Genomic DNA, 27,006 nt, shown 5'->3' with positions numbered 1-27,006 from the left:
GGGTGGGGTATCTACGAGGAAGGTGTTGCTGACATTTAATGAGGCCACATGTTAATTGCTTTCTGTCTCTCTCTAAAAGTTCCTTCGGGTCCCAGTAGGTTTGAATATAGTAGTAAACATTGAAGCGGCATTGCTTTATAGGACTCATATGCCGTGTTTTGCTGCAGAGATGGCAGCATTTCCAGGCACGGAGGGGCTGATCTCTGCCAAGAGCGTTTGTGCTTCCAGTGGTGAAATGCTCTTTGGAACCTCTTTGGGCAAAATATATCTTAGTATTTCTAGAAAAGCAAGTGTGCGTGTATGATCTTGCTGAGGGCACGGGTGAAAAAGAGGATCAGCTGTGAGATGGTAGCAGGTAGCCCCAAGCTCCTTTGGAAAGCAGGGGGAGAACATGAGAAAACGTCGTGGGGAAAGTTGATTGCTAAACAAAACACCTCCAGGTTAGGAAGGAGGCTCTGCCAGATTGTAGCTGCCATATGGCATTCCAGGTTGTCTGACGTGGTTTCATGCACTGAGTGTGGGTCTGAGACATTTTCATTTCTGGCTTTGACTTCACCCCAGACATCTTCTGCCTTGGGCAAAACACTTCAGAACCACGCTTTGGCCTCTTTTTTTTTTTTCTTTTTTTAATTTTTTTTTTCTTTTTTCACAAATTATCAGAGTTGGCATAATCAGGTGCAGTTCCGTCGTTGTTGGTGGGGATGCTGCCTGTTCTGGTCCTTGTCCCAAGACGCTGTACGTAGGTATGGCAGGAAGATCTCCACATCGCGTTGTAGAGCTGACTGCAGCCCGCCGCGTCCTCCCGTAGCTCCATCGCTCAGTCGTGCTGGCTTCAGTTTTCCCCTTATTTGCCATGCAGACGTCTCCATCCCTCCCATGGTCCCTCTCCGTGCCCTGTTGGGTCTCAGGCTGGTCCCGTCCCGGCCAGCAGCTCCTCGCCTGCATTTGCTGGAGTTTTAGGTGCAACAAGCAAGATCAGCCTGTTAATGCCGGTTTACACCGAGCCACAGATCTTTGCACTCTCTTCTCTTAATTGTCTGTTTCCGGGAACAAAAGAAAATAATAAACCCCAGCACTCTGCGCTGCACCATTAACTGGCCATAAAAGTGTTTTGCCGCGGAGAGGCTGGCTGGTCAAGTAGTTTGAGAATAAGATTGGAAACATCATCTCCTGAGTTTCCAAACTGTTCATGTCGCTGAGCCTCTCTGGGGCACAATGCTTCACCCCATATGTCTCTGTTTACCATCGATAAAACTGAGCTATTAATACTGCTGTGCTTCAGGGTGATCTTTTGGACCGCAATTAATGTTAAAACCTTCTGAGATCTCTCACTGGAAGGAGCTGGGGAGGTGCAGAGGGCTGTGCACTGCCGGGGCTGCCAGCTTCCACCAGAGCTGAATTTATTAGTGCTGGTTCCAAAACATCTCATTCAGAGCGAATGGAAATGTAGGACTTTTCCTCTGAGGTTCTTGAAAGAGGACTGGTTTCAGGTGAGGTAAAGCAATTGTATTTCTTTTCTCAAAAAAGGAATTTTTGACCAGATCAAAATGACTTCGATTCTGATGTTTTTCCGTTTACATGTTGTGGGGTTTTTTCTTATATCATCTGAAAAAGTGATGAAATGAAGGGCTTGTTTGTTGCTATGCATTGTTTAACCCGGGCCTGACCAGTACAGATGCTCTTGCTCTTGGCAGCTGAGTGACTTTGCTTCTGTGTGTGTGTGCTGGGCAGAGGGGAAGAGTGCGGTCAAAGGGCTGCCGCAGGTCTTTAACATCACCCCAAGGACGGGATGTGCTTTACTGCCCTGCCAAGCAGAGCTGCTCCCTCCTGACCCCACTGGCAATGGGACAGGTGATGTGGGCACTAATTGCCAAATATTACACTTATGTTTTGATAAAAGTCTGCTGGTTTTCAAGGAAAGCGCTCTGGCACTGATTGCCTGAGAGCTAATGGAGCTTTCCTGACTGAGCCGCTACGGGCAGAGCAGAGGTTACACATTAGCTGTGCTCAGCCTTTTGAAAAAGAAAACACAACACAAGTGCTGTGGCTCAGCGAGTGACCCCAGGATGGGGATGGAGATCAGCTCGCAGCAGTAACCTGCTCGTTAATCCCTCTTACTGCTTGTACGCAGTAAGAAAATTGTTGCCCCTGAGAGTGGTGGGACCCTGTCCCAGGTTGGCCAGAGAGGTGGTGGCTGAACCATCCCTGGAGACATCCCAGGCCAGGCTGGACGGGGCTCTGAGCAACCTGAGCTGGTGCAGATGTCCCTGCTCACGGCAGGGGGGGCATTGGATGAGCTTTGAAGGTCCCTTCAACCCAAACTATTCTATGATTCTACTCATCTTGAACCCCTCATTTGTTAAGAGAAGAGGAAGGACGGTGGCACCTCTGGGATGGGATGCAAAGCCCTGCAGTTACACTCCAGTCCTGAATTCAATATTACCCTATTGCTCTGTTGCTGTCCCTTAATTATAGCGGGAGAACAGCCTGTGTGTGGTACTTGTGAAGTTGCACAGTTGCGGACATCCTTCCTGAGATGCTCCCACTCTGAGCAACATTCCTTGTAAATTAAGGAAAATGATGTCATGCCAAAGAATTAAATAGCATCCCCTTGGGCGAGCTCAGCGTGTGCATCCCCTGCATGCCCCAGCTTTGTGAAAATGGGAGTTGTCCCTGCACACCAGTGGGTTCCTTGGCAGTCTCCTGGCGTCCTTTCAGACAGCAAGTATTGTTGAGGAACTAGTGCTAATTGCTCAGAGAGAATATGTCCTGTGCTGGGAATTGCTACCGTGCAAATGTCAGCTCTTATCAGCCGCGTGTGGGGTGTGCAGGGCCCGCGGGGAGCAGCGAGGGGGCTGACGGTGCTTGTGTGTGGGGTGAGGAAAAGGGGGGAATTGCTCCTGTCCCCGCGAGGGATGCTGAGGAGTTAGGACCGTTCCTTAAGTAAACACACTTCAGGTCTCAATCTCGTTTAAGCTTCAGCTGCTTTTATGGTACTCCTTGCACTCCCTTGCAAGAGCAGCTCCGTTTTACCTTAGAATAAGGAGCGGGGCTGTGTTATTTCTCGGGAGCTGGGTACCCCACCACCCGGCATCTCAGACCTCCAAGGGGTACAAGCCAGCTCCTGCACTTTGTCAAAGCCAGCTCGAATTTCCGTGCCTGGCTCCGAGTGAATAAATGCGAACTGATGCCTTTTGGGAGGGTGGATGGAAGATTGTCGCCCCTGCTGCGAAGAAACATTCTCATTTTGGAGCTTTGATATTCCGACCAGGACTTTGAGCTCAGCATCCTGGGACATCCCACGCAGCCACAGCCTGTTTATTCAATGCTTCATCCAGTCATATTTTATTGTCAGATGCTCTCCATTAGCTTCAAGTGTGAAATTATCATTCCTACCCTTTTACCAACCCCACCCTGGTGAGGAAATGAGGGAGAAAACAACCTCAAGGGCCATTCGCAGGACATGTACGAGCTGTCACTTGTCAGCACGGAGCCCGCTTACAGCAGGAATTACTGCTCCACTCTCAGGAGGGCCAGAGAGCAGCCCGGCTTGCAAACACCACAGTGTTATAAGGTTTGCATCGGTGCCTGGCAAATAACCCCGGGGATGTTGGCATCCTTTTGCAGTCAGGCAGCTGCAGGGTGCAGCCCCGCAGGGCTCCCAGGAGAAGGAGATGCAGGACGGGGACACAGTGACCTGTCCCCCCGGCCCCTTCCCCTGGTGCTCTCCTAAGCCAGAGATCGTCTCACATCTCCTTGAGATGCCGGCACTGACTGATAGCAGCCTGGACCTCATTTTTCGCCGGTTCCCATAACAACCTGGCGGTGTGGGACTGAGAGATAAAGACATTCTTTTCCTTTTCCTTCCTGCCTTCCAGATTTACCCTTTACGCAGTGGATACGCGAGGGAGACACTCGGAGCTGAGCACGGTCACCCTGCGGACAGCCTGCCCACTGGTAGATGACAGCAAGGCAGAAGGTCAGTGTTCAGGCACCTAGTTTTCCACAACAGAAGACATTTCCTGCTAAATTTGCTTTTTGTATATTCATTGTACTCCTGCAAGCCCCTCTAGTCCATCTTCTTGCCATGCGAAGGCTCCTGTAAATTCACCCACGGGCACAGGGACGTTAATCTGGGGAGGGGTGACAAATTGCAAGAGTGTCCAGTGGTAAAGTCCCCTTGGCTGGGGAGCTGGGGGCTCCCATGGTCCTTCCGTGTGTGTCCATCCCCACACAAAGCTGTTGGGAGCCGATAACGTGTGTTTGACACACATCCCTTGGAAAAAGAGCGATTTCTTCTTGCAGAAGCGAGGGAAGCAGCCCTGGCTGTGCTGATCAGCGAGCCGTGTGGGACAGTGTTGGCTCCGGGTGTTTAAAGTGATGCTGGTGGCAGATGCTTTGGTTCTGAAACAGAAACACCCAACCACTTCTGCACATTGGTATTTTCCAGTTTTGAAACCAATGCCATTTGTTCTCACACCCAGAGTGCTTTGCTGCTTTTAAATTTAAAAATATTCCTCTCAATGAAAGGCAAGTTACGTGGTTTCTTTCTTGTTTGCCTTCTGTTTTGAAAAGCAAGCTGAAGAAAGTTTCATTAATGCTTTGTTTCATGTTATTGCTAAGCATTCCCAGGAAAAATGAGCAAGTGTGAGACTAGAAAAAAAAGGAAGGAAATGGGATTTTTAATTTTTTTGTTTCCAAAAAGAGATACTTTTCTATAGCAGAGGTTGCACACCCTTGTTTAATACCTCTGAGCTGCTCTAGTCAATACCCACAGTATTTCTGGCTCAAGTACCATTTTGTTATCAACAATGTTATATTCTTCTGACCCTTTAGCATCATAGCTGTGCGATTGCTTTTGTTTTGGTGACTTAGGGGAGAACTTGCCTGCCCTACCTGGGAGAATAAGGCGGCGTCCCCCTCCTCGCCTCCTCCCGTTCCCTCATGGAGTATTGCCACAGGATCAGCCTGCGGAATCACTAAACACTCCCGTCCTGCCGCTCCTGCCAGCCCTGCCAAGGGCTTTGCTCCTCCTCCTCCTGCGTTAGCACCTTCTGGCTCTTCATTAATCCCGTCCCTTGATCCTTTCCAGAGATAGCTGACAAAATCTACAACCTCTACAACGGCTACACCAGCGGGAAGGAGCAGCAGACGGCCTATAACACGCTGATGGAGGTCTCCGCTTCCATGCTCTTCCGCGTCCAGCACCACTACAACTCCCACTACGAGAAGTTTGGAGACTTCGTCTGGCGCAGTGAGGATGAGCTGGGCCCCAGGTACCTGTCCCTTCCCCGCGTCCCCCCTGCCCCACCACCCGGAGCCACCCGTCTGCTTGGCAAAGATGGGAGTGAACCCCATTGCCTTCTTGTCACTGAGAGAAATCCTCTTTTGGTGGTCACCAAGCTGTCCTACCATCCCTCAGGACCACCAGGTCCTGCTCAGTCTTTGGATGAGTTCTTGATGGGATGTCTAGCAGCTGGGTGGTCTTTGGATGAATAGACATATAGCAACCAGGCTGAACCACGTGGGTGATGCTGCATATGAGCTCAGTGTGTTGGAAAAGGTGAGGGGCAAAGGGCGTAAATTAGGCCTGGGACATAGTAAAGGACGCCTTTGAATGCACAGCACCTCATCTGCTACCTATATACAGCTTTATGCTAGAAATATTTTCTCTTTACTATACATTTTGTGCTCTGGGGAGGGCTGGGAGAGGATTGTCCCTGGGAGTACAAAGAGCAACTTTTCCAGAGGGGCTGCATTTGCAAACCCCCGGTGTACAGCCAGAGGGGTGGGAAGACTCTAAGTGGTCACAAATTTATGGACTGCATCGTATCCAGGGGGCTGGCAGTGTCCTGGCAGTGTCCCAGTGCAGGCCAGGCTGTCACCCAGCCCCTTGGGACACAGCCTGAAAAGCTCAGAAGTAGCTGTATCCGTCAAGATATCATGAGATCTCTTACAGGATTCAAAAAGCCTTGACCTGTTTTGAAGCTTTCAGAGACACAGTTCATCCAGTGTCCTCCTCTAACATGTTCTCCGGGAAGCTGGAGCACAGGAAGGTGGAGAACAGGGTCCTGCAGTCCATGAGTAACTGGAAAAGATTTTCCTTCTCTCCCCCCAGCTTCTGTTTATTTGTTAGCTGTGGCTGAGGATCTGTCCATAATACCAGCATGAGAGCTCCTCACAACACTTTATGCCCCTCCTGGACAGAAATCTAGCCTGGTCTGGGGCTTGTCCTCTTATAGAGGTGACCTTGGTCATGGTTTCTCTGGTAGTTCCTTCGCCTCTGGCACAGAGCCACTCTCATCCTTCCTCCCTCTTTGATGACACTGCAGACTTGTTTGTCCTTTTCGATTGCTCCTCTCTCTCTAAATCCCTGGGAACCATCGGCCTCCTCTTACACATCCTTATTTCCTCCATTACTCGAGATCCAACACACTTATTGAAGGATGCTCTCTAACCTGATACCTGCAGCGAGCCGTGAGGTTTGCAAGGTGACATTTAAATCACCCGTATTGCCCGACTACACCAAGCTACATCTGGAGTCAGCAGTCGATTCGGCTGCTGTCTGCCGTCCTCGCCGAGCCAGATGAGCTCCTAGAAGTGCTCCTGTGCCCCTGTTCTATACTTGAGAAATACATGACTTGCAGCCAAGGGGAAGCATCTCTAAATGCCGCGGCAGCCGGTGCCAGGCTCTCGACAGGAGCGAAGCTCTGTGTCCAGCCCGGCTTCGCAGGGAGCTTGGACAGGAACGGAGGCTCTGACGTAGCAGCAAAGTCAGGCTGTGCCAGGGGAGGCCATCTCGTAACACGATTTTAATTGACGGACTGTTCTCCTTCCCAGGGGGACGTTCATTTTCATACCTTGAAATGTTTATCAGATGAGCCTCAGATTCGCAGTAAATGTTCGCTCATAAAACTGAGCGACAAGAGGGAAGTTGATTGCCTCCGTGTAATAAATACATCACACTGGAGTCCTCGTGAGCCCAGTTTCCATGAAAGCCACAGGTTACTGCAAACAGCTGCTTGCAAGAAGACACACTGACAGCCAGATGTCCCAACCAGACGGTTTACATTAAGGAGACGTTAAAAACTTAGCTCATAGGTGGCCCCAAACCAGGACTTTCTGTGGTCAGCAGCATCTTGGCACCTGGTTGTGCCTCATCCTGCAAGTCTCCTTTAGCAACAACAACCCCTTTCCTGCACCCCCCATTCCTCTTATAGACACCAAGCGAATCTCACGGAGTTAATTTGTTCCAACAAAACAGAAGAATCTGTCTAAACCAGTGAAGGCTTAACGCTACTGTGCATTCAGACCTTTGGATCTGTGCAGCAAGAATGCTTCCTGACACAGCGACGGGGAGATTTCTCTGTTTTTTTCTCTTACTGTATTTTCGGGACAATTCTTATGACCACTACAAACAGAGCCTGGCTTTCAGAAGAAGGCGGGATGAATAATTAAGTTAAAATCTTTCCGTGCCCCTGCTTGTGGGTACCAGCAGCAGTGGGGTCAGGACGTGGCAGCAGCCCAGGGCTTGCAGCCTCTCCTTTGCTCGAGCCAGTCGCCCAGGCAGGGGGCCGGGACAGCCGCGGGAGACAGAGAGCATCTCCAGAGCAGCTGCCTTCTGGTACCGAGGGGGAATGCAATGTACTGATGGGAGGCTGTGATAAGAGGCCATCGAGTCCCGGACTCATTGTCCTCTCAGACGAGGGTCTGACAGACCCAGGTCAGTTCCCAGTAGAGTGGAAAAATCTGAATTTATGACAAAATCACCCCATATGGGAACACAGCAGCCAGGCAGCCATTCTCTCCCGGCAGCAGTCCTGGGAATCTCATCCCTCCAGCCCAGGTATCATTTCTTCTTTGCTTCTTTGTGCTGGTTCATTCTCCTTTACCATCTTCCTCCCAAGTGAGATAGGGCAGTGTTTTGCTGGCTTTGGATGTGCTCCCATCCCACACCAGCCATCAGGGTGAGTAATCACTGTCCCCTGTGCAGCTGGGGGACAGATGTCCCTGTGGCAGCACCCCCAGGGCTGGGCAGAGCAGGAGGTAACGTGTCTCCTGCTCTTGGGCACATCCTTGCAGATCTGGGGCTGGCAACCAGGCACCTCGGTGCTCTGTCCCCTGTGAAGTCACTGCACCTCACTCCCTCACCGTAGGGCCACCAGTTGACGCACGAGCCCTTGCAAAGTGCCCTGGCAGCAGCCACCCGTCCCCCTCCCCTTTCCTTCCCCACCACACCGCGAGGTACCGCAGCGGGAAGCAGCCGCGTAGAGCCGTCACTATTTTTAAATCCCCCTCTCCATCATTTATGACTACGGCTGTGACCTCCTAAATCCATCACTTAAGTGGAGATCAGAATCGGTCCCTGGCTGGCGCCAACTTAAAACAACAGCCCCTGTGGTGGGCACAGGTCTGGTGGGGGGGGGCTCATGCCAATGTGGGGACACCCCCTGTCCAGGCTGTGGGGTGAGGAGGAGGAGGTTTGCTTCATCCCTTTGGGAGCTGAGAGCTCGGGGTCTGGCCACAGGCAGCCATGAGAGTCACCCCCCCTTGCTCGCTCCCCTGCCGTCCTCTCCCAATTCCTGCCCTTTAATAAGGCAATAAATTACCGTTTCTGGCAGGGATGAGGTTGGTCAGCATTTAGGAAGATTTCATTTCCAGTATTTGAAAAGGTGGTCGTTCTGACCCGACAGCCCTCCACAGGGAGCACTTGGGTAATACCCAGGGCTTGATTTATGGTGTAAAATTGGCAGCCCAAGAACTGCTCCTGTAATTTATTACCCAGCCTTCACCAGAAAGCCTCTCTCTTTCTCACCCCTCCCCTCCCCCTCTCTGTCTCTCTTTTTCCTTATTTTTTCAAAGAAGAAACAGCTGACAGCCGAAAGCTAAATCTAACATTTACACATGACTTCATTACCCCACTAAAATAAATGACTCAAAGCAGTGAAACCCATCAAAACTGGGGCTTTGGCACCAGACACCAAAAGCGAGGGGCCTGATTCCCTCCCTCCCCATCACCCTGTCTCCTCCTTGACCACAGTGCAGCGTGTTTTCAGCATCCTCGTAGGGCCAACCCATTGTGTGCTGCATCCCACCCTTCAACATCGATACTTTTCCTGGGACCGACTGCGTCGAGCACAGCTGTACATGCAGCAGATGTGTGGGGACCAGCTCCACAAGGAGCACAGCACAGCAGACATCAGCAGGTCTGGATGGGTTGTCTCCTGGACTTCTTGCCACCTCGAGCTTGAGGGGCTTGCCACCTCCTCACACACAGGAATTTTGGCCTGGATGAGACCTGAGTATGGATCAAGAAGCAATGACAATGTGATGATTTTTAGCAAAATCCAGAAGATCATGTGGTGGAGAAAGTAATGAGAATGGGAAGGCGGAGAAGGCCAAGGGAGATGGAGGCAAAGGATGAGCAGGTTGTGGAAGGGAGAAGTGAGAGGTGGGTGAAGAAAAGAAAACTATGGAGGGGAGGAGGAAGGTGAAGTGGTGAGGAAGAGAAGAACTTGGCTAGCAGATGTTTAGGTGCATGCTGGGGAGTCCTCTCCTTATGCTAAGGCCAAGTCCTGGTTACCCACCTCGGGGGTTTGCTCGAGGGCTGGCCATGGCCACTTGTCACTCCCCTCTTGTCGTGGCCGAGAAAGGCCTTGTGGCCAGCTGGAGTGGAACCAACCAGGAGCAAAATCCATGGGGTTGCTTGGTTGGCCTTCAAATGGACATCTTTCCCATGCCAGCCCAGCGTTCAGCCCCACAGACACATGCAGCAGCACAAGGAAATGGCCAGGGAGAAGCTGTGGAAGGGACAATATCCGCTTTTTGCAGTAGAGGTGATTTATGATAAATAAGGGTGACTGTGTAGCTGTGGCCTCAGAGAGATGATAGTTATCGTTGTTGAGGAGAAGGGTATTCTGGCTAAATGCTCTCCTCCCAAGCACTCTCAGCTCACATAAAAGTCCATCCCATGAGCTGACTGCGGGCCCTGCGCTTGCTCAGTCTTCCCTGAAAAATAAAGGGAGAATCAGCACTGATGTTAAGAAACCATTTCTCAGCGTTAAGCTGGGTGAGCACTGAAAGCCAGCTCTTGGCCCTAAGGACAGGTTAGACAGATATTCATGAGGGCAGGTTCATCCCAGCAAGGAAACGGCACTTTTGGTCCCATCCGGCACCAGTGACTGTGATTTGCTGAAGCTCGTTAACTGTAGCGACAGTCATTACAGCCTTTGATTTGCTGCTGAGCTTAGCTTTAATCAATCAGTCTTTACTGAAAGCATCTAATGCCATCGTGGAATTTCATAACTTCTCAGCCGCAGGCGTGCAGCAGCGCAGGACCTGTTCTTGGCACTGTGTCTGGTCTTGACGTGCGGTGGGAGCACCAGATGCTGTAGAAGGTCGGGTGGCTGCCATGGAGAGTTGCATGAGCAGAGTTATTCTGTCAGAGCTGGGCACAGCTCAGCCCAGGACATCGTTATTATACCTGTGTGTGTACAGCTAAGGAGGCTCGAATAGCCTAGTCAAGCTTATCTTTATAGATTAAATTGATACATGGGTACCACATAGTGCTGTCCAAGAAGGGCCACCTCCCTTTGCTCTTCCATTCCACCTTCCTGCTCCGGAGCAAGAGCTCTGCAGCTGCTGGTGATGCCGGGATGTCCTCTTGCCTCCCGCTGCTGTCTCTGCCCTCTGCTCTGGCACTGGGGTGACTCTGGCCAGCCTGTCCCTGTTGTCCCATCCCCGATGTCCCATTCCCAGGGTGCCTGCGGGTTTGCAGCCGTATCGGTCTCCCGATGCTCCCCCCGATGGGAGCTCCCAGCCCGGGCTGCAGCATCGCTCAGCTCTCATCATCACATAATCCCCGTGTTTATGCTTCTCTGACTGACAGCGCTGCCCCTGACATACCATTATCGGGAATTTACATTCCTGTAGGAACTGTGAAATCCCTGAGCCCCGAATCCAGACTTTCCTCTGACACCAGAGGGAGAGGAAATAATCTGTGATCTTGAGACTTTCAGACCACTGAAGTAAACCCTCTTCCCCTCTCTTTGTTTGATTTAGCACTTTGCAGACTCCCATGAGGGGATTCTCAGTTTCTTATGGGTTTATTTTGTTTTGTCTTAATGTGTTGTGCTTTTATTCCTCTCTCTTCTAGTGTCAGTCCTTTTGGGCCATTTGCCTCCTGGAGACTTGGGAAAACAGGAAAGGGAGGGCTGGGCTCATCAGTTGGGAGCAGTGGGGTGCTGGGGGTCTCACCAGGGCCCAGGGGAGGCAAGCTGGTGTGCTGGAGCCTGCCAGAGCACATGGCGGTGGTGATGACCATCCAGCCAGGGACAGAGAATGTCCCCAGGGCACCCGAGCTGCTCTAATAGGTCAGACCTGAGGTCCCTCCAGGCCCGTTGACCTGGTGCCATGAGATAGTATAGAATTATAGAATCATTTTGGTTGGAAGAGACCATCAAGTCCAACCATAACCTAACTCTGGCACTACCCCATGTCCCTGAGAACCTCATGTCCGTCTGTCCAACCCCTCCAGGGATGGTGACTCCCCCACTGCCCTGGGCAGCCTGTTCCAATGCCCCACAGCCCTTTGGGGAAGAAATTGTTCCCCAGATCCAACCTCAACCTCCCCTGGCGCAACTCGAGGCCGTTTCCTCTGGTCCTGGCGCTTGTTCCTGGGGAGCAGAGCCCGACCCCCCCTGGCTCCAAGCTCCTTTCAGGCAGGTCAGAGATCAGAAGGTCTCCCCTCAGCTCCTGTTCTCCAGCTGAACCCCCAGCTCCCTCAGCCGCTCCCATCACCCTTGTGCTCCAGCCCCTTCCCCAGCTCCGTACCCTTCTCTCAACTTGCTCCAGCACCTCAAGGTCTTTCTTCTCATGAGGAGCCCAAAACTGACCCCAGGATTCAAGGCACATCCTCACCAGTACCCAGTACAGGGGGACAATCAGTATCTACACCCAGAATGTTTGGGCAAAACAGTTTCTCTCCATGTGAAACAGGAAGGACGATGTCTTAGGTCTCGTTCATTCTCGCCACGAGACAGAGCTGGTGGTGGAACCCAGAAGTTCTGGTTTCTAGTCTCCTCTTTGCATTGCCTGCCCTGCTCTGTCTCTATGTCTGTCTGTCCTCTCCAGGAAGGCACACCTGATCCTCAGGAGGCTGGAGAAGGTCAGCAGCCACTGCTCCACCCTGCTACGCAGTGCCTACATCCAGAGCCGCACCGAGACCATGCCCTACTTGTTCTGCCGCAGCGAAGAGGTCCGGCCGCCCGGCATGGTCTGGTACAGCATCCTAAAGGACACCAAAGTAACGTGCGAAGAGAAGATGGTCTCCATGCTGCGCAACACGTACGGGGAGTCCAAGGGGCGGTGAGGGAAGGTGCGGGCCTGGAGCTGCGGGAGGCCAAGGGACTCCGAGGAGTCGAGGACTCGTGATGTGCTGAGTGGCTGGTGGGGTTCGGGGTCGGGAGTGTTCGGAGGGGGTGGAAGGGGACAGCGAGGCCAAACAGGACTTTCTCATGCAGACAGCAGAGAAACAAGAAATCAGCAAGTTGGACTTAAATTTCTTTTCCTTTTTTTTTTTTTAATTTTTCAAGAGGAAAAAAAAAAAAAAAGAAATTACCTAATTTGATTCAGTATAAAAGCCTCTCCTTTTTAATCTTTTCTTACTGAATTTCCTGGACTACATGCTCCAAAACCCTGGGAGGAGGAGATACCCGCTGGAGGCCAGGGCCAGCAGAGGGGAGCTGCTGGGCGCAGGGTGACCCCGTCCCTGCCTGCCCTGCCGCCGGGCAGGAGCTGTGGGGCGGGTGGCCCCGGTGCTGTGGCAGCTGAGGACGCCAGGAGGAGGTGGCACGGGTGGCCGGTAGACGCGCCGCTGCCAGCGCTGGCCCCCTGGGGGATGCCAGGCGGGTGCAAGGACGCTGCAGATGAGCTGTGTGTTTGTACCGCGCCGAGCCGAGGGACCGGCTCCGGGCGCAGCCTTGGGGCGCGAGGCTCCCGGCAGCTTGTTCTGTGCATTAAAGGTTCATATTAAGTTCCATCTTCGCTGCCTCCTTGCTGGTTCTTCCCGACACCGTCTCACCGCTGCTTGGGCGCTCGTAAGGTTTCAGGACCGGAGAGGACGTCACCGATGGTTTTCGCCGTGCCGGGATGTGGCTTAGACAAGGGGCTGCATCTGGAAACTGGCGCTGACCCTGAGAGCTGGACATGCGGAGAGGAGGGGAAAGTGCAGGATCTTTGCGGAGGGTCCTGTCCCTCCCCAACACCCAGCTCAGGCACCAGCCCCGGTGGGAGCTGGAGACGTGTGGGAAAGCCCAAGAAGGAAGCCAAGGGCTAAAAAAGACATGGAGAATCTGGTTTCTTTTACTGTCAGATGTGGGTTAGGCTGGCCCAGGATCCCTGTGGGTAATGGATTTCTCAGCCTGGTAGCCAAACCAAAAAGTGCAGGAGGGTGAGAGGGGAAAAAAAAAATAACAGAAATCAGATCAACCCAAAGCTATTGCTTTTTCTTTTTAAAGCAAAACAATGAACCTGGAGGGGGAAAAGGGAACAGTGTGGGTTGAATGAATCAGTTTAGTCAGCCCAAAGCAAATAGTTTTGTTGAGTTTTTTGGGTTATTTAACCCTTTAATGTAAAAGCAAGCAAGCAGGAGGTGAGTTTCAAAATGAAAATGTTTTGAAACCAAACAAAGGTGCAGGATTTCATGTGGACGAAGTTCAGCCAGAGATGTTTTCCTTCTTGAGCTAAACCTATTTGCCTGATTTGCACCCACTCAAATAATTCTGATAATTTCTCCCAAACTACTCTTTTTTTCCCCCTGCTTCGGTTTTACCTCTTCATTTGTCTTGAGTTATATTGATGTTGCATGTTGGGAAGACCTCAAGTACCTGGTCAAAGTCCTGCTGGAGTTCACAGACAACTTTGCACTGACATAGCAGCCTGTGGAGCAAGCACCGAAGCACTGCGGGTTGCCTGAGCTATCAATTTTTGAACTAAATCCCTTTTTGTGATGGAGAGGGAGAGGACAGTGACACTGAGGGATCTGGGCTATGGCCACTGCGTTACTGAGGCTTGTACAGGAGGGACCTTGATGCCACATGTGTTAAAATCTCTCAGCCCCCGGCACTGCTGCTGCCTGTTAGCCATCCCTTTGCCCTTTGGAGGTGGCTGGTGGCCACGGAGTTTGGCGTTGTCTGTGGTTGTGGGGATGAAGGAGATGACCGTGACTTGCTGCAGACGAACATAGACTTTGCACTTGCTTGGCCCGAGCCCCCACGCACCAGCCAGACCCGAGCTGCAGATCTCGCACCTCTGGAAATGGGAGATGCTGCTGCAGGAAGAGGTGAGGCAATATTTTTTCAGCTTTCCTATTGTGTAAAACAAAACACAGCAAAACCCTTTAAATGCACATGTGCAGGTGCCGCAGCCAGTGCCCGGACTGGTGTTTCTGGCACCGCGGTGTTACACCGAGCCGCTCATGTCATGTATGGCCATGACACGCTACATGCACTGCTGGGGGGGGCAGAACCCCCAAACTTCTCTTTGGAGCCACTGATGCAGATTGACCAGGACTGATCCTCCTCTCCTAGTGGCTGCAGAGCAGATGGTGGCTCCATCGCCCCATGGGACAGGTCCCCCAGGTGCTTGGTGGGACATGGCACACACCAGAACACACTGGTGGCAAGGCGCTGCTGGAGCTGGGGGCACCTCCAGGTGCTTTGAAGCCATAGTGTTTTCTCAAGGCTCTGGCCCGCAGCCGTGCCTTTTCCTGGATTTTACAAACACGGTGTTTTGTTTTGTTCTTGTTTGTTTTTTTGTTCAGAGGTGATCGATTTCTCTTGAAAGCCCAGTACAGTGTGTACTGTGATGCGGAGCAGCTCTGTGGTTTCACCGAAGGCGAGAGCCGATGTTGACCAACCTGACGGACAAATTTCTGGTGTTTTCTCTAACACCGTTGATGGGACTGGTGGCGATTGTAGGTGTGATGGGGCTAGTGCTGCTTGTAGGATTCCTGACCCTCTTGATTGTGGTGCTAGGAGTTAGGAATAGGAGTCGCCAGCCAAAATGCAGCGTGGCTGGCTGGATGCCCTTCAGGATGTTTTTTTCTGCTCTGGTACAGTGAGCTCCCCCGTAGTGGTATTTTTTTGCCCCTGGAACACCCCTCCCTGCAGCCTCCTTCAGCAGAGCTGCGGAGAAAAGGCAAAGCCTGCAGCATGGGGCTGGTTTGCTGCAGATGGCGATGGAAAGGAGACCTTCAATTCTGGCAGCCCTCACTTCTGCTGGGAACAAAACAGGAGCAGCGCAAGGACAAGCTGGCTGTCCCCCTAGCTCCGTGTGGCGCTGGGGGCTTAATTCTTGCTGTGTACCTTGGCAGCTGCTGGAGAGCTGAGCATCACATCCTTGGTGCGTCTGGCTGTTGCATAGGGGTACGTGTACAGAGCGAGGTGTGTGTACACCTGTGTTAAGGGTCCAGACTCATGGGCTGTGGAGTTTGACAGCTCTGAACCTGTCGAGAAGTGCACCGAGCTCCCAGATCAAAGCCAGAAGAGCCTCTGGCTGGTGATGCTACCCAGCGCGCTGTACCCAAGCCAAACAAAACCGAGGAATTCGTCGAGGTTATGCATCCTCCGGCACGCAGCTGAAAGGAAGGGTCTGTATTTTCTCCCTGGAAACTTTGGAGAATGTAACTCGCTGGCTTTCAAGATAAACAGTTGCAGTCACAGCCCAGCAATGCTGGCAGATGGACCTGTGCCCTGCAGCGAGCATGTGTGCGCACAGACAGACACACAGACCCATGGAGCCATTCCTCTGGCTCCCTTTGGGAAAAGGGGTCCTTGCTCCAAAGCAAATGTCTCCTGCTGCAGGATCTGGGTCCTCTTGGCAACCCACACCCACATTTTGTGTTGGCCCAGGGACAGTCCTGGGTAGGGAGAGCACCAAGGGGATGGATGAAAGATGAAAAGTGAGTGGGAAGAGGGGCAAAAAAGATGCCATTATCCAGGTTTAGTAGATCACCCCAATCCATTTGCATCCACCTGGCATCAATGACTCCTGGGTGGAGTCACCACCTTCAGGATGAGCTCAGGTCGAAAGGAGCCGCCTCCTGTGTGTGCCTTTGCAGTGGGTGCTTGTACAGGTAAGTGCGTTGGTTTCGGTGCTCGTGGGTGCGTGCATGGTGTTCTCTGCTCCCTGCACAGCCCAGCCCTGGTTCATGCACCCCCAGCACCCCAGAAACTCCAGCTCAGCACCAGGAGGCTGTTTCTTGCAGAGGCCGCTCGGTCTTCACCATACATGTGTTCACACTCCTGCTTTTAACAAATATATTCACTGCCACTTCCAGCATCCCTTAAACATCCCAGTGGGCACATGCTCTTCTTAAGGGCACCCCAAATCTGCCACTTGTTTGGCAACTCAGAGCTGGTGACAGCCACAGGTCCCCTCCCAGGGCTGCCCCCTCCCAAGGAGCAGAGGGGCCCTGAACAATCCCCATTGTCCCCATAGCCATTGTCCCCCCGCCAGCCCTCGTCCCGGCCGCGCTGCAGCTGGCACGGTGCACAGAGGGGCTGATTGTTCGGGTTGCTGTGCCGCGGGTGGCACACCGCTGTGGGACAGCTTCTTCCCACGGCAAAGGCCTCGGGATTCAAGAGCTGTGTTTGCTGCTTTATTTATTTATTTGCTTTCTGCTTTTTCCTGTTTTTTTTAAAGCAATTTTTGCTTGGTTTGTCGAGGTCGGCTCTGCTGGGGCTGCAGAAGAAGCCAGGGCTGTGCAGCACGGGCATCCCAGGTCCTCTCCATCCTGAGGAGGGGGTCCCTGGATGCACAAAGTCTTGCAGGAGCACTGATGCTCGGCCATGGCCGTGACCTGTGATGGGACGTGTGCCTTGGTGGCCAGGCAGCTCACGTCTTATCATACTGGGAGGATGCAAACTGTGCATTGTACCTGCTGGGCCATGGGCAGGATTAGCTCTTTAGAAGCTGAGCATCACCAACACGAATCAATTGGTGCACTGCAAGATGCAAAGGAAAATGTTTCTGGTTTTGTTTGTTTGTTTTTCTTTTTGTGTTTTTATAAGCATGCTTGGCCTCTCTGCCTCTTGCAGTGGCCCTTTGGCTGCATTTTATCAGAGAATTTAGGCCAGTTGTTGACTTGAGTGATATAGGCACCAGTTATTCCGATTCAGGGCAGAGAGAAAATTTGGGGTCGTTGCAGTAGTTAATAAGCAGCAAAAAAGGTGAATTCTGGCCTGGGAACTGCTGAATTTTCTCCAGCTCCCACATGTGTGCATTAGAAACTGAAAAACTGAAGAAGTGGGCTGGAAAAGCCCAGGTGAAGATAGTGCTGGACCACAAAGGGTTTGCTTCTCTGTATATGTGTGTGTGTGTGTATATGTATGGACCTGAAAGTTCATTTGATCTTCAGATGTGCTTGCTTACATGGAAAGAAGTTTTATATTAGTATTTTCCTTTATATTCCAGTCTTTCCACAGAAGCCTTTTTTAAGCCTGTGTGTCTCTTTGCCCAAATTATTCAAAGTTGCTAACAGCTTCATTTTCCCATTACCGCAATTAAGAATGCCGTACTTGTTTGAGAAGCTGTGGCTTTCAGCTGGGAGAGGACTTTGACGTATGAATTCAGAGCAATTTCCCCAGCTTTCATACATAATTAATGCAGTCAGCTCCTTTTGATTTAACGCAGCCCACAGGAACTGCATCTGGTGTCCCAAGTGCCTCGCAGCCACTTCAGCACATGGGCCTCTTGGAGATGCTGGTGGCCCAGTCTGGGTGACTTAGAGTGTGTCATGAGCCTCCCTGTGCTTTTCACAGCACAGCGAGGTGACCCACGCTACTGTTACAGGGCTGAGTTATAAACCTGCCATATTTAACGTGTGCAGGTGGCCACGAGCCCTGTTGCCGTCTCACAGGACAGTGGCTCTAGACCTTGTTCAATGAGTATATTGATTTTTTTTTTTTTTCTTTTTCCCCCACTTCCTGGTCTTTGACAATCAAATTCCAGACAGACATGTAAACTGGACGTAGAAACTGTTGTTTTGACTGTGCATTTCCATTGGCCGTGCACGTATGGGAGGAGCAGAGCTGAGCACAGCCCAGCCCGGCAAGTGCCCGCTGTTCACTGGCGTTATGGGTTGCTCCCATCTTAAAATCCCTTTTAATGCATAATAGATAGTTCAACACACAGCCAATTGATTTGTATATTGCTATGGACACAAATCATTTAATACATTGTTTATGGGCCTTTTTATCTACAGTATGTTCTATTGATAGGGCTGTCTGTGACATGCTTATACCCTATTAATAATGCATTGACCATAGACGAGGCTGGTATAGAAAGCATGATGTGCTCTCGCTCGTGCTCTCTCTGTCTCTTTCTCCCTGCTCAATATATTGCAGTGGATTTTGACAGTTCAAAGGTAGAGCATTTTTTTTTTTTTTTTTACTCAGTTATGCCAGTGTGAAAAGAAAAAAATAATTTACTCTCTTCCTTCAGTCTATTGGCCCCAAACATCCCATGGATTGTGTGGTGTGGAATTAAGTTATTGATCAATCCACAGGCCGTTTATGCACTGTGGTATTACTGCAATACTTTTAAAGGAGAACAAGGTACTAGCCAGTAGTACGACTATAATACATCAGGATGGCAAATGGAGCTGGCGTTACAGCCCAAGGCTGACTAAAGCAGATGCAAATGGAAATGTGTAACTGGGAAAGCACAGGTGGTATTTAACACTCCTACCCCCATCGCCCCCTCCTTGTCCTCTGCCCACGCTCCCAGCCTCTGTGTCTTATCATAGGTTTCCTGGGGAGTTCAATCATTAATGAGTTTGGGAGTTAACTGGGTTAAAAATGACTCTCTTGAGGATCAGGGGTCAATAAATGTCAGGGCTAAATGGCACCTGTCCTGACTGCTGCTGCATCCTCAACGTTTGGAGCTGTCAGTGCTGAATCAATTCGCATTTGGAAGTTGAATCAATACATGTTTCTCAGTACAGCAGTATGAAGTCCCTTTCCTTGCCTGTCGTGGGGGCTCTGAGCCGGCTGGGTCCTGCACCCCAGTGTGGGGGTCCCACTGGAGCAGCAGCAGAGCTGGGGCAGCACCGGCAAAGCGGGGCAGCGTGGCAGGACCAGCGCTGCTTGGGACCAAGTAGGGGCAAAGCCTCAGAGAGAGGAAAATCTGCAAAGCTACTGGGCCAGAAAGGGGCCAGAGGACCCATCGCTTTAATTGCCCAGGGAAGCTGCCCTTGGCTGGAGCTGCAGCTCCTCCAGCCCAGCCTCCTCTCCACAAACACCTGCTGCGGCAACAAAAAGCCACACTTTTGGTGTTGAAGGACCAACAATTTCGTAAGCCAATTCAGGTTATTTCACACTTTAGCAAGAACCAGCCACCCCGTGGTTTGAGTCCTTTTGGACCCGTGCCTGCCTGTGGGCACACAGCTGAGATGGGTCCATCTCAGTGCCAACCAAAGTGCTGTTATTGGGTTGCAGAGCCTCGTTCTCCAGGAGGAGGAAGATGTGTCTGCATTGCAAGTGAGCCAGCTCTGAGCAGGGGTCAGGACCAGGATGGGCTGTAATGCTCTATGTATGTATATGTGTCTGTGTGCATGCTGGGCACACGGCTTTATCAGCACCAGACCATGATACACCTGCAAGCTGTTATCTCTTGACTATTGGAAACTGCCTTAACTGTATGTTTTCTTGTGCATCCAAAGGCTTTGTACATGGCACGTTCAGCTCCGTGGCTGCACATAGTTCATTTTCAGTCTTCCTTCCCTCTTAGGTAACACCCCTGAGTCAAGGCAAAATTTCTGTTGGGACTCGTTTTCTGGATGACCACGTTTTGCATATGATGGAGTGGGTAAGCAGAGACCATGGACAATTGGAAAAAAAAAAAAAAAAAAAGAAAAAAAAAAAGAAATTAGAAGCATCCTGCCTTCAAATTTGCACGCCTATCTGACACCAAAAACCTTAACCTGGGCACCAGTGCAGCAGGTCCTGAACCAGCTGGTCAGAACCAAACTCACTGCATCTCCCTTATGAGGAAAGGCTGAGGGAGCTGGGGCTCTTTAGCTTGGAGAAGAGGAGACTGAGGGGTGACCTCGTTCATGGTGATCAATATGTAAAGGGTGAGTGTCAGGAGGATGGAGCCAGGCTCTTCTCAGTGACAACCAATGATAAGGGGCAATGGGTACAGACCGGAACACAAGAGGTTCCACTTAAATTTGAGAAGAAACTTCTTCTCAGTGAGGGTGCCAGAGCCTGGCCCAGGCTGCCCAGGGAGGTTGTGGAGTCTCCTTCTCTGCAGACGTTCCAACCCGCCTGGACACCTTCCTGTGTAACCTCATCTGGGTGTTCCTGCTCCGGCGGGGGGATTGCACTGGGTGAGCTTTCGAGGTCCCTTCCAGTCCCTGACATTCTGTGATTCTGTGAAATGGGCTCCAGGGCTGACACGTGGTTCCATCTTCCCCGCACCCACCGCAGCCCTCTCCCATCAGCACGCTGCCAAAACACCGCAATTTTCAAACCCCTGCCCAACACCGAAGCGCTGGAGCTCTGCAGGAGCACATGGACGGGGTGGCCCATGCAGCTGTGCAGCCAGATGTGGGACCCTGCAGCTGCATTCACCTCCACCAGGGTACCAGTGATGCTCGACCGAAAGCAAAGGAGACGCGGCAAAACCAAGTGATCCAGTTCAGAACTCTTTAATACAAGCTTATATTGTTTGTGTTTCTGATTCTCTGTTCTCCCAACATCTGGGGACATTAACCCTCATATGTGTGTGAGCATGTGTATGAAGATATATACAAAATCACACAGTTAAATATTTAAGCATACAAGGTTTTATATATTTATATAATATAGAACTTTAGGGTATAGGAATCAACAATGGCAAAATATTTCTGATGAATCTGACATAACTTTTTTTTTTGAGTGAAACATGACCTGTTTTTGAAAGACCAGAGGAAGTTGTTGTTTATTAAATGAAAGAGAAAAACCTGTATAAAGAAATTCTGTGAAAATGATTTAAAAAAACCTCATGAACCAAAAAAGGACAACTGTTAAAAACTGTATTGAAAAAAAATAAATTAGATGAACAACTGTGTAAATATAAATTAAAAAAGATGACAATCTTAATAAATAAGCTTTACTATTTACATCTTTATATATTGCTTGGAGACTTAAATTAGATCCGTTAAAAACAAACGAACGCAAAATAAAACCCAAAATCGGAGCAGCAAACGTACAGGCGTGAGGTACAGAATTAAGGGTTGAACTGTATTTTGCTTGTTTCTTTTTTTTTTTCTTTTTTCTTTTTTCTTTTATACAGTAGACCAGTAGAATTCTTGTGAAAATAGATCCTCAGCACTTCATTGGAGTATTGGTTGACGTGGCTTCCAAAAGGTGCCAAGAAAGATTCCATAATAATAATAATAACCATAATAATCATAATAATTATAACAATAATAAAAAGATACAATATGATACATAAATATGGAAGAGCAGTTGGTAATATGAATACATTTTTCTCTAGACGAGATCACAGTTTTATTTGTAAATATTACACTGATATATATATATAATATTACACATATAATATTATATATATATCATATATATATATTTATATATATTTATATATATAGTACGGCTCAATCCTGCTCCCAGTGAAGTCAACAACAACAACAAAACACCTTGTTGACTTGATGGGAGCAAAATTCAGCCTCTCATCTGCGGACAGGTAAGTAATTACAGAGGCCGTACAATGCAAACTCCGCAATGGTTCCAATTCCCTCTTGAATTGCTGGTGAAATGTTATCGTTAAAGCCCTGGTTCTTCGCACTCAGAAGATGGAAACTGGTGGCTGAATTGTGGCCTCACTGAATGAATGAATGAAAAAAAAACCCAAACAAACAAAACTAAAGACCAAAAACCACACCAGAATGGGAACCAAAGACAACTTGGACTCATTAGCTCCGCATCTCCATCTAACAGGACGAACACCACCAACGTGTAGCACCAAGACTCCTCATCTGACACATGAAGCCAACGCAGGGTCTTGTTTCTGGCCTCAAGGGAAGCGACTATTAGTCGTAATGAATCTTGGATGTATAGATCAGGCAAAAAGGGGAAAATTCAGTTTGCCAAACTAAGACAGAAACAGAACTTGAAGCCCCACTTTGCTCCCACTAAAACAACGGGGATTCTGAACACCAGCTCCGTGGGTGGCAGCAACAGCCCAACACCAAAGCCCTATCGCCCAAATTGACCGCAGCTCCAAGGAAATACATCTTGAGACACCTGGACCTGCTCTTGCTGATGTTTTGGTCATGCCCTCATTGAACTCTGTGGTCAAGGTCCTCCAGTGGGAAGGGGACTGTCCCCAGGGCTCCAGCGTGCCCAACACATGAGGTCAGCTGGAGGTACCAGCGCCTCCATGTCCCCGGCAGAGAGATGGCTTTCCCCAGATGACGTGGAAGAAAAGCAAAGCAAATCTTCTCAGTTGCACCACTGGGACCAAAATGGGGCGCACAACCATGAAGATACCCAGACCGTGTCTAAGCCATGCAGACATTCCTCTCCCAGTGATGCCAACATGCCCATTAACTCTCACTGGGGCATCCAGGCATCGGGCAGGGGAGGGCTAGACGCTACCGAAAGGCTGGGAATTTCTACAGCATCAAAAAAAAAAAAGTTCAAAGGCCAAATGGCCAACTCAGAAACCCCCTTTGAGCGTCCCAGCCTCGGCTGCCTTCACCCCATCCCCTCTTCTAGCTTGGCCTCGAATGGAAATGCCAGGAAGGGGATGTTGGGCGCCCGCTTTCCGCTGCCGGGAATCACCCGTCTGCTCCTGGAGCACATTCCTCCTTCCCCACATCACTCCAGCCCCTCGGGATTCAGACTGTGCAGTGCTTCCGAGTGCAGTAATTAGAGCACAGTGGAATACTGGTTAAATGCGTATGTACAGTCAGATAACATAAAAAATAAGCACAAATACACACTTTAAAAAAATAATCTGGAAAAAAAAAAATAATAATAAACTCCCCCCCTCCCCCCCCGCACAAACAACAATATATCAGGGGAAAAAAATACCTTAACCATAACTCCTGGACTTATCACAAAGCACAAGGAAAACAAAACCAGACACTGTTATAAAACCTCACAGTACTTCTAGGGAAATCTACACTTAAGTATCTAGCGCTCTACTTAGCTGGCAGTGTTTTCCTTTCAAGCACACAAAAACAGGCTTTGCTCTTCTTGGATTTGGATTATGCGGGTTTTCTTTTCTCCTTTTTTTGAGTGTGGGGTGTTTTTTTTCCTTTTTTTTTTTTTTTTCTTCCTCTCTGTAGCCTCACTTATTATTTTTTTTTTCCCCCACTTAAATCAGTTACAGCAAGAAACTCTTGTTGGCTATTTGGCTTTCTTTTTTCTTTCTTTTTTTTTTCCTTTTTTTTTTTTTTTCTTTTTTCTTTTTTTTTCTTAAACACAGGTGAAACCTAGAACACACCGACAGTTACAACCAAGTGACACCAAAACCGTAAGGGAGGTAGCTGGAACCCGACTCCAAGAGTCCTCTGGTGCCATCCTCCTTTCTCAGCCTGGGGGTGGGGGGACAGCAGAAGATGCAAGAAAAGCAGGAGGACACCAGCTCAGCCCATCTGCGAGAGGGTGAGGAGGGAGAAGGGTAGCAGCTGATCGGAGTTTCCCACCCCACCACGCACCATTCACCGCTTTCTGCTCCAGCTTTCCCTCCTGCTGGCCATGGCCACCAGCTGGTGGTGGCCCCAGGTAGGGCACAGCCTTGGCTCACTGTCTGTGACAGAAAAGATCTTGGCACTAATGTGACCTGAACTTTATGAGCAGCTAAATTTCATCACCCTAAGCACCTTCTCCTGTTCCCCCAAGGTTCTTTGTCTGATGTCCTACACCACCGGCTGAGTGGGTGGAGGTGGTGAGTAATGTCTCGCTCACCTCCCACCCAATGGCCATCACAGTCATGGAGGGTCTTTCCTAGGGACTCCGCTGGGCATTCAAGGCCTTTACAGTGGAGGGGTGGCCTTTCCCCAGGGTGGGGGCACAGGGGACAGGAGCTGGACAGGTGGCCATGCCCCAGAGCCCTCTTCTCCACATCCCCTGGACGCACAGTCCAGCACCTGAAACGAGGAAGGCAAAGCTTTGCCCCAAAGCAATCAGAAAAAAAAAAAAAAAAAAGCCATTGGATTTAACATGATTCAGAGCAGCACTCCTTCTGCTCCTGGTTCTGTCAGCCCTGTTGGAAGAGGTGGACAGTGCCAACATGGCAACTGGGAAAAAAAAAAAAAAAAAATCAAATAGCAGCATGGAAAGCCTGCCTGTGGGAATAGGAGTTGGGTCACCCCTGGGCTGCAGGAGTGACGCTGAGGTGTCAGGCTGTGCTGGTGAGACGCCACGGTCTCCCTTGAGCTGAGAAGGACTCAAACCCAGAGAGCAGAGGCTGCCCTGGCTGGGCAGAGGAGCTCAGCAGGTCCCGAGCTCCCACGAGCCCACAGCAGCGAGTGGCAATAATGCTTGTACAGATCTGTCTCTCCTGGATAACGTCCACGGTGGGAAAAGCAAATGGAAAATCTCCTCTCTGCTGAGAATGGGATTTTACAAACCGAGCTGCCATCAGGAGGCATGCAGGACCTGAGCTGAGGCTCCTGCTAGGGTGAAACCCCGGTGGGATGTGGGGGGAGATCATGTTGAGATGCCTCGGGCATTGAGGACATGATGCATCAGCATTCCCAAAGGCTGTTGAGGTTGTGAGCTCTTCCGATGGGCTGGATGGCACATGAACAAACTGCCAACACAAAATGGGAGGATGAAGGGACCAGAAGGAAGCAACCTTTTCACATTTGTTTACTTTCGTTGTTAATTAGGTGGCAAGGGGCAACAGTGGAAGGTTTACCACGGCTCTCTACACTGAGGACATTCAGCCTCACTCCATGGAAGGAGCCCTGATCCCGCTGCACCTCCCTTTCCTGTCCATCCCCACAGGTCCCATGGCCAGGCTTTCTCAAGGAATAACTAGAAGCTTCCCAACCGAGAGCTCCTCACCTTCTTATGACAATCACCTCTCCAGACATCTACGTTTCAGCTCTTGAGATTCATCTCTGGTTTATTCCAAGAGGAACAACCCCAACAGCGGGTGACAAGAGTCTGGCTCCTTGCACCCACAACTTTGTCAGTTTGCCATTTCTAGTTCTCCTACCCGTTTTTACATCCATCTCCATGAACTAAATGAACCCCTTCCTGCCCCGCCCCCTTTACCTTTCTGCCTTTCTCCAGTGCCTAAACATTCAATCAAGCAGGAGTAGGAAAAAAAATCTTTCCAACCTATCTGTACCCAGTAGATTGTACAAGTCAGGAGAGTCCCAAGACAAGACTCAACACTTGGATGGATGCTCTTTTGGATGTGTGTTCTTCCAAGCAGGAGCCTGAAGCAGCAGGAGACAAGCCCAAGCCGCACTGCGATTTACATGGGATGGGTTGTAGCAGCAGCACTAGATGCACTGGGCACCTCAGTGACTCAAACCCTACGATGAAATGAGTCCCCAGGTGTCTGGCACAACATGTGCCCCCCTGGGCTGAAACAGGAGGATGGAGCTATATTATACAACAGGGAAGTATGAGGTCTGCTGCAGCTAATGCCCTTCCTTCTGGAAGATTACAAGCAGCTAAGCTCCTGGTCTGTCGAAAGTATCTGACCCACTGGCCTGGCAGCTTAATACTGACAAATATGGCCAAAATTCTAATACTGTCTCCTGCGGTCCTTTCCCCATAGCATGTACTGCCTTCTCTTCTTCCCTTCTCCTGAGAAAACCGGAGCATGAAGCAGTCGTTAGATACAGACCACTGTGGAAGGCAGGTGGAGAAGGTCTAGAGAGCCACTTGGCTGGGTGGAGACCAGAAAGCAGATTCCTTTAGCTGGCTGGTGTCCTGTTTTCTTGCCCCAATGCTGAGGAAGAGACCAGAGGGTTTGAAAGGCAGGTTGTAGATAAGCTTTAAGGCAGACTGTTTGGTTGCATGGGGTTGTTTTTCACCCTGTCCTGACACAGTAAAGAAACTAGTTGTATGGGACATAGCAGCAGGAGTAGCAGCAGCAGACATGCTCAAATGACAAGTGCGGGCGCGAGTTACCCTCTCTGCTCCTCAGAAGCAATCATCCACGTTCTTCGATGCCAGTCCTTAGAGTCCCTGACTCCACCATGGGCCCAGCTGCCCACCTCCACACAGAAACGGCCCTGCGGCTTGCAGGCAGGCTACAAGGGGGGCTTTCTGTTGGCTTTTCGAGGGCAGGGGGAGAAGAAGGAGCTGTACAGAAAGGCCACTGCAGTCTGCTGAGCTCCCTGGCTGGGAAGTAGCGTTCCTGTGAGGAGCAGATACATCCCACGTCTCGTGCTGGCTGGGTGTCTGGCAAGTCACTTGCCAAGAGGCACAGCCCTGTGGAGATCCCACCCCAACCTCAGTGCCCCGAGCATGCGATACCTTGGCATTCAGCATCAGAAAAGGCTCAGCTTGGAGTCCTCCAAGAGCACAGCCTCTTCCACGAACGGTCTGAGTTGTGAGTGCTGGAGAGGGGAAAGTGTTTTTGCGTTGATCTCTCACTCTCTCTTTCTCTACTTATTTCTATAAATACGTATACATAAATAGCTTGTTTCTCGCCTTGAATCTAGATACGAACTGTTCAAATTAGGTGGGCATAACATGCTGTTTTGATACATGAAAGTCTTCTCGACTTGACTCTTGGTTGTTTGTTTCTTGTCATCACTATTTAAGATATAGTTAATACATAAACCCCTACTTTGAGTTCTCCTTGGACAAAAATTAAAGGCAGACTGGTTGAATTCTAAGGGTCCCTGGTGCAGAAATGCCATCCAGTTGAGCAGCTAAATGTTAAAAACGATACCGAAAGGGATGTGGTGTCTCTCCTAGCCTGCCTTGAGCAGTGTGGTACTCCATTCCACGTCGCTCGGCA

General features: G+C 50.3%; 1 protein-coding gene across 1 annotated transcript in view; it reads left to right on the top strand.

Annotated features, from left to right (window-relative positions):
- ASTN2 (astrotactin 2) overlaps positions 1-12,419 on the top strand; it is a 318,934-nt gene extending 306,515 nt beyond the window's left edge. Inside the window, exons 21-23 of the mRNA XM_065648278.1 lie at positions 3,879-3,979; positions 5,093-5,276; positions 12,133-12,419. Coding sequence (XP_065504350.1) covers positions 3,879-3,979; positions 5,093-5,276; positions 12,133-12,370 — 523 coding nt within the window. The 3' untranslated portion in view covers positions 12,371-12,419. The remainder of the gene's footprint in view (positions 1-3,878; positions 3,980-5,092; positions 5,277-12,132) is intronic.
- Positions 12,420-27,006: the final 14,587 nt, after the last annotated feature.

The sequence above is a fragment of the Caloenas nicobarica genome, chromosome 19 (assembly GCF_036013445.1).
Source record: "Caloenas nicobarica isolate bCalNic1 chromosome 19, bCalNic1.hap1, whole genome shotgun sequence".
Taxonomy (NCBI): Eukaryota; Metazoa; Chordata; class Aves; order Columbiformes; family Columbidae; genus Caloenas; species Caloenas nicobarica.
Note: the sequence above shows the minus strand (reverse complement) of the source record. Positions and strands in the feature narration are given on the sequence as shown.